Source organism: Apodemus sylvaticus, chromosome 17, assembly GCF_947179515.1.
Source record: "Apodemus sylvaticus chromosome 17, mApoSyl1.1, whole genome shotgun sequence".
Taxonomy (NCBI): Eukaryota; Metazoa; Chordata; class Mammalia; order Rodentia; family Muridae; genus Apodemus; species Apodemus sylvaticus.
This window is the reverse complement of record NC_067488.1, coordinates 44,776,353-44,782,988: the sequence shown is the minus strand read 5'-3', so window position 1 is coordinate 44,782,988 and position 6,636 is coordinate 44,776,353. Positions and strand designations below refer to the sequence as shown.

The 6,636-nt window shown below is 59.0% G+C and overlaps 1 protein-coding gene across 1 annotated transcript; it reads right to left on the bottom strand.

Moving 5' to 3' along the window:
* Positions 1-313: 313 nt before the first annotated feature.
* On the bottom strand, positions 314-5,672 carry Mapk15 (mitogen-activated protein kinase 15). The gene is made up of 14 exons (XM_052160830.1): positions 5,460-5,672; positions 4,525-4,623; positions 4,399-4,428; positions 4,177-4,267; positions 3,587-3,717; positions 3,340-3,503; positions 3,046-3,185; positions 2,370-2,427; positions 1,660-1,797; positions 1,448-1,553; positions 1,118-1,322; positions 906-1,009; positions 702-830; positions 314-595 (listed from the first exon to the last, which is right to left on the bottom strand). The coding sequence occupies exons 1-14, from the start codon at positions 5,526-5,528 to the stop codon at positions 410-412; spliced, it is 1,650 nt and encodes a 549-aa protein (XP_052016790.1). The 5' UTR covers positions 5,529-5,672; the 3' UTR covers positions 314-409.
* Between the last annotated feature and the right edge of the window lie 964 nt (positions 5,673-6,636).

The following is a 6,636-nucleotide window of genomic DNA, read 5'->3' as shown; positions in this document are numbered from 1 at the left end:
ATTAGTCATTGGTAACTTGCACCTGGGTGGGGTATGGATCCACGATCCTTGTCCCCACAGGACTAGGCTGAGTGGGCAGAGCCTCTGAGACAGCAGACGTGGCCGTTCAACTTTGTACCCAGTACAGGATTCTAATGTGGATCACTCAGGAGAGTGGGCGTCAAAAGGCCCTAGAAGGGGAATCCTCAGATGGTAGGGCGTGAAAGATGGCTTATCTGGGCTAGGAAAGATAAAACTTTATTGGAAGAAAGTGTTGGGGTTGGAGTGGAAACCTTCATCTACTCCCCCTTAGGGGACAGAGGCTCAGAGAACCCTCCAGGAACTGGAAGGCTGGGAGGCAGAGGAGGCAGATGATGCGCTGGGGGCTGGGGGACGACACCAGGTTGCCGAGAGGAGGTGGGTGGGCGGCTCACGCACGCGGTCCGGGGAGCAGGGGCAGGCGGCCCAGCGCCGAGCGGCACACGGTCCCGTAGGCCTGGGAGTAGCCGCCAAGTGCAGCTCTGGCTGCGCCCTGGGCCCCCTGCGAGACCGAGATGCCAAACATCCTTCGGCCGGGTCGGGGCTCCGGGGCCTCCCGGGGTAGGCGGGAAGGGACCTGCACGCAGGCGAGGGTCTTGTTCAGGAGGGAGAAAGGTGGAGCAGGGCTCTAAGGGGTACGAACCGCACTGGAGGGAGCTGGGAAGGGCCGGGGCCGGGCTCACCCGTCGCGCGCCGACCGCCCTTGGCCCACCGCCCCGGGCCGGATCACTGCGGATCAGAGCCTGATTGGCCACCTGAGCGGCGGCCTGTGAAGTCAGGGAGGGAGCCATCGCCCTCATTTGAGTCTTCACCTGGAAGGGGCGCGCCACAGGGTCACGGAAAGGGACCCCAAGAGGCTCTTCCGTACCCACCCAGCCTCGACTTACCCCTGAGGGTGCCGAGGGTGGCTGCCCTGTGGCCCCTGGGGGCCTTTCCCCCCTGCCTGGCGGCGGAAGTTGGAACAGGGGGTCTGAGCTCTGCCTGCGAACTTCTGTGGGGTCGTAAGAGCAACCCCCGGAGTTAGGTCCCCGCTGCTGCACACGTCGGTGGCCCTACACAGAAGGGGCCAGGGGGTGCGTGGGCGGCAGGCAAAGCTCACCCACAAGCTCGGGATCATGACCAGGGCTACTCTGAGGTTTGGGTCCGCGTTTCCGCGCAGGCGTCTCCGCCGGGACCTGGGGGAGGATTCCCGGCTTGAGCGGTTGCGTCCGGGCTGGGGAAGCCCTGAGCTCTGCCCGCGAGGCCACAACCCCCAGGCCTTCCTCTCGAGTGCTTCGGCTGTTCGCCCTCCGCTCCAGGATCATCTGCGGGATGGGAAGGGCATCTCAGAGGAGGCGGGACAATACTGGGATCGCTGCGGTGCCGGAGACCGTATTAAGGTCGAGGGTGTCCGTGGGAAGCGGACGATGGGAGTCCACAGCCCCAGCACCTGGTACAGGCGGTTGCGATACTCTGGTGCAGAGAGCTGGTCTCCTTCGTGCACCGGGAGCCGCACGTCGGACCCCCGCGTCCACTCGCGGTCGGGGCAATGGAATCTGCGGGGCCAGAAAAAAAAATGGATGCAGGCGCGAAGGGGACACAAGCGCAGGAGAGCAAGCCACTCGGGCTTCCCCGAAGTCCGCCCTCTTCGCGTCCTCTTACTTCTGCAGGTAGGGGTGTTGCAGTGCCTGCTCGGCGCTTAGCCGCTTGTCCGGAGCAAACGCCAAAAGACGCTTGAGGAGGTCCAGGGCTTCAGGGGGGGTGTCTGGCGGCAGGAGGGCGTCCAGCGTCTGCCGTGGCCTGCGGGCAGCCGCCTGTCGTCTCCTCTCTAGAGCCCCACCCGCGGAACCTTCTGTCTGTGGCGTGACCTCTGCTTTTCTGCTTGGGTAAATCCTCTTTCTGAGGTGGTCACCTCTTCACTCCCTCCTCCTGCGCAGTGGGACGCTTCCCGCACCCACCCCCCGCTTTTTTTTTTCCCTCGAGACAGGGTTTCTGGGTATAGCTGTGGCTGTCCTGGAACTCACTCTGTAGAGCAGGCCGGCCTCGAACTCAGAAATCCGCCTACCTCTGCCTCCCAGAGTGCTGGGATTACAGGCGTGCACCTTTTCTAAGGCTGGGGTGTTCTCTTTTCTAGGGGATGGAACTTAGTTTTCTTCTTAGTTTTCTCTTTTCCTTGTCTGTCTCCTAGATTTTGCTTCCCTTCCCCCTCCTATACCCTCCCACCCACCCCCACTTCATAACTAAGCATTAAGAGTCTGGGGCTAAGCCCAGAGCTCCGCACTAGTACAAACCGGCTCTGGTGCCCGCTGCGAGATGGTGGGCCCCCTCCTGCGACCTGCCACCCCTCCCCCACACCTAGGCGGTCCACTCACCTGGACCCAAGATTCTGCAGAATCAAGGCACTGTAGTCTGAGCCAAGGCCCTGGAGCTCTGTGGGTGGGTGGAGGAAGGGTATAAGGTAGGTTTGGTGGCGGGGGCAGCCTTCGGTTGTGCACAGAGTCTGTGGTCTAGAAGGACTCAGACCCCCTAAAAGGCCGCCCTTTGCTCCGTCTGAGCTTATGGGTACCCGTAGCTATGCCTTACCTGGAAACCACACATTGCAACATGCTCAGAGGATGCTGGGGACGGGGGTGGGGTCACACCTCCCTTTGCTTCTACCCTAAACCCAGGTCCCTGGTGGGCCTTGAAGGTCTCTCTCTCTCTCTCTCTCTCTCTCTCTCTCTCTCTCTCTCTCTCGCCATGCCCCTCCCCATAACGGATGCTCTCAGTGGCCAGCACAGACACCTCACTCCTGTTCTGCTGACCCTCTCGGCCTTCCTGATACTGTTTAAACTTTCTCTGTCCCTGTGGCCAATTCTCCAGCCGCCCCCAGCAGTGGCTCTCTGAACCCTCCAATCCACAGGGCCCTTTCAGTCTTCCCAGGGCAGACTCTCTTCAATGCACAATATTGGGGCTTGTCTCCAAGGCTGTACCCTCTGAGTCACTCACTATCCTATACCTAGGGACAGACTGCTGCGGTCAGGACATGAGGCCGGTGTGCATGCTTACCCTCCATGGAGGGCAATGGAATGGTCTCCAGGATCAGCTCCAGCTGGTGGAAGGTAGACGTGCCCGGAAACAGCGGCTGCCCTCGAAGCATCTCTCCCAATATGCAGCCCAAGCTCCACATGTCCACCCCAGGGGTATACCTGGGGCAGGAAGGGGTATGTGCAAGGGCAGGGAGCCCAGGGGCAGAGGCAGAATGGGTGTGCAGGGGTAGGGCAGCGAGGACTCAGGTGGCCCAAGCAGGACCAGGACACAGGGACCTGAAGGGAGAAGGTAGGTTGGGCGTCCAGATGTTACCATGGGGAAGATAGAAGCACCTCTGGAGCTCGGTACCAGCGAGTGGCCACATACTCTGTCAGGGCCTGGCCCCCAGGCCCCTCAGGGAGGTCACTGAGGGATCGTGCCAGGCCAAAGTCACAGAGTTTCACCCGGCAAGCAGAATCCAATAGGACATTGGCTGGCTGGAAAGAGGCATCGGCTTGAGACCCAGGAGGCCAGATGCACAGGGGAGCCAGGGACCTGTGGGCACATTTGTGGACCCAACCTTCTGATCCCGGTGGATGACACGCCCTGAGTGGATAAACTTGGTGGCCCTCAGGAGCTGGTAAAAGATGCAACGCTTGTGGATGTCCTTCAGTAGTCTGCCCTTCTGGATGACTGCATTCAGGTCGGTGTCTGGGAAGGGGCAGGAGCCGGGGAAGGAGACGCAGGTCAGTCTGGAGGGTGAAGAGCGCAGGTCTGTACCACTTTGAGCCTGCACCAGCCCTCAGCCCATCCAGGGCTCTCTCTGCCATGCGACCTAGCCATTGCTCGTCTGTCTGCACCATGTCAACAGAACCATCGTGGTCTATGGAATTGCTCCCATCCCATTTTATATTGTTCTTGCTTTACAACAGACAGGACAGGGAGAAAGGCATGCAAATCAAGGCTTCTGTGCAGGAGGGGTGGGGGCGGGGAGGTCACCGACAGGCCAGTGCAGGCAGGTAAGGGGGGAGGGGGCTCACTCCAGGCTTTGTGCTCAGGTTCAGGGGACAGATGAGAGTCACAGATACAGCAGGGGCCAGGCAGCAAGGGAAGATAAGGAGGGAGCCAGGCCATTCAGTAGGGCTGGGGTCTGGCCAAGGCCTCACTCACCCATGGACTCAAACACCAGGTAAATATCCCTGTCATTCTTTGCTGGGATTACATCAAGCAGACGGATGATGTTGGGATGGCCCCCAAACTCCTAGGAAGACAGACTGTTGCTGCGAGGGAAACCAGACCTGTGCTCTGGGCCACTGGGGCCAGCTTCTCCCTTGTCTGTGGGGACCCACACCCAGGGAAGGGACGTTGTGGCAGGATGGAGGCGCCACTCACCTGGAGAAGCATGATTTCACGGAAGGTCCTCTGTAAGAAACAGAAATGCCCAGCAGGGCTGACCCAGAAATGCAGTGACGGGCCCTCCCCCACCCCCCCCCCCATACTTCCTCCCTACTCGCCTACCTGAGCATCTATCTTGTCTCTAAAGGCATCAAAGATTTTCTTGATGGCTACTACCTCACCAGTCTTCCGGTCCATGGCCTTCCACACAATGCCGTAGGCCTGGGAAACACACGGTCAGCTTGTGGAACATGCGTCCTCTACTAAACATACATATATACATATATATTCCAGCCAGCCAGGTCGCCCCATCCGGCTCTGGATACTGGGGGGGGGGGAGGGGGGAGGTCAGACTGCAACAGGTCTGGAGTGACGGCGCTTGTATCGTGTTCTGGGGTGGGAAAGCGGGTGAGAGCTAGCTAGATAGGACCGCGGCTCCCCTCCCCCTCCTCCCATCTCTGCTGTATACTGGCCCAAGCTTCCAGCCAGCTCATAGGTTGGCTCTCTACTCTCTCGGCCACTCCCACCCATTACCACCACGGCGCCTCACCTGAGTCAGCAGAATGGAGTTTTGTAAAGTGTTACCAACCAAGTGCTACACAGCTCATCAGCTAGATCCCCTCCACACAATGGGAACCAACACCTTCACTCTATCCCAACTCCTCCTGGCTCCATGCATATTGTGTCTCCAACTGGCCTGTGCTTCGGGGCCTTTGCAATTGCTGTTTCCTTGCTCCTCTCCATGATACACAGAAAAGACGCGCACAATCACACACATAACCCCATATGATGCTCAGACCTAGTTGCAGTCACGAATACACCCATGTTCACAATTCCTGCTCTGATTCTGTGTACCCACTCAGACCTTCCTTAATATGCCTTTCCGGGCGAGGTTCTCGAGTGCCGCCTAGTTTCCTTATGGAAACAGGGGTACAGGAGTGTCAGAGGAGGCAGGACGCAAGCCCAGTTAAGTCAGAAGAACTAGACCTTGAGGGTACTGACCAGACCGGCAAGTGGCGGCAGTGCCCCCTCATATGGTGGGGCGTCCCCGTGCTCACCCCCTTCCCAAGCCTCCGCTTGATCAGGTATCTCTGGGCTACATGACGGTCCACCTCCGCAGCACACATGGCGAGAGGCAGGAGCTGGCTCTAGGGGTCCACCGATTCTTTCCTTAGAGCTGAACCTGTTGATCCGTTGGCTTGGAAACCGGCAGCCGCAATGCTCCTCCCTTGCGCCTGCGCCAATGGGCGGGGTCTGCAGCCAGCCCCAATCTGTCGGCTGGGTTTCCCCTGGTCAGTGCTGCACGCGGGGTGGAAGTTAAGGTGGGGAAGCCGCTCTGCCAGTCCCTGGGTTGTGCACATCTCAGGGTACGAGGGGGTGCTGAGTATCGGGGATTCAGAGGCAGGCAGGCACTCTCAGGAGCGAAGCTGTTGGATGCAATAGTGGATTAAAAGTTGGCGAGATCAGGGTGTGGCCGGTGCCCTCGATCTTAGTGGAAGAGCACTAGAGCAGGTGACTGGGAAACTGAGCCCAACCCTTTGAGGCCTGCTGGGCAGGGAAGCTGAATGGAGCCCAAAGGCATGGGCCAACCAGAGGACCAAAACACTGGGCACACTGATGAGAGAGAGGAGGTTGCAAGGGGCCAGGAATTCGCGATTATGCTAGGCACAAGAGCAGGGAACACAGTTCGTGGAACTAAATCCGGACATTTCTTATGATGTGGGAAGGGTGGCAAGTTTGTGCTGGCCAGAAAGACCCAGAATGCAAAACACGTGGCTCTGTGGCAGTGTTTGCCTAGCATGCGTGAAGACCAGAGTTCCATCCTTAGCACCCCCAACAAAACGAAAGATGGGAGATGCCGATTATGTCTCCCCCCAGGTTCCTATGCCTCAGTTTCCTTAAGAAAACTGGGTGACACCCAGAGACCTCATCCCCGAAGGCAGGTAACCACCAGGGCGCCCTCCCCCTCTCCCCCTCCACCCCCCGCCAAGCCATAGGGAGAGTGATTTTAATGCTTCTCCCACCTGTCAGTCACCTCCTTCTAGGGCCCTTCTCTTGTGTCCACCAGATGCTCCGGGGAGGCCTGGACCATCGCTGTCACGGAGGTCAAGGACCTTTCCATCCAGCATGGCTCAGAGTCACATCGGCAGGGCCTGCCAAGCCTGAATGGTACATAGGATAAAGGCAGGGATTATGTGAGCCTGGGTGTATATGAGTTAACTTTTGTGTGCTTAG

What these genes read in the sequence shown, in the direction of transcription:
- Mapk15 (XM_052160830.1), bottom strand. Translation starts at nt 5,528, where the DNA reads ATGTGTGCTGCGGAGGTGGACCGTCATGTAGCCCAGAGATACCTGATC. An exon ending in GAGACAAGATAGATGCTCAG is followed by an intron (nt 4,429 to 4,524) that starts GTAGGCGAGTAG and finishes TGTTTCTTACAG; the next exon opens with AGGACCTTCCGTGAAATCAT. An exon ending in TCATGATCCCGAGCTTGTGG is followed by an intron (nt 1,010 to 1,117) that starts GTGAGCTTTGCC and finishes ACGACCCCACAG; the next exon opens with AAGTTCGCAGGCAGAGCTCA.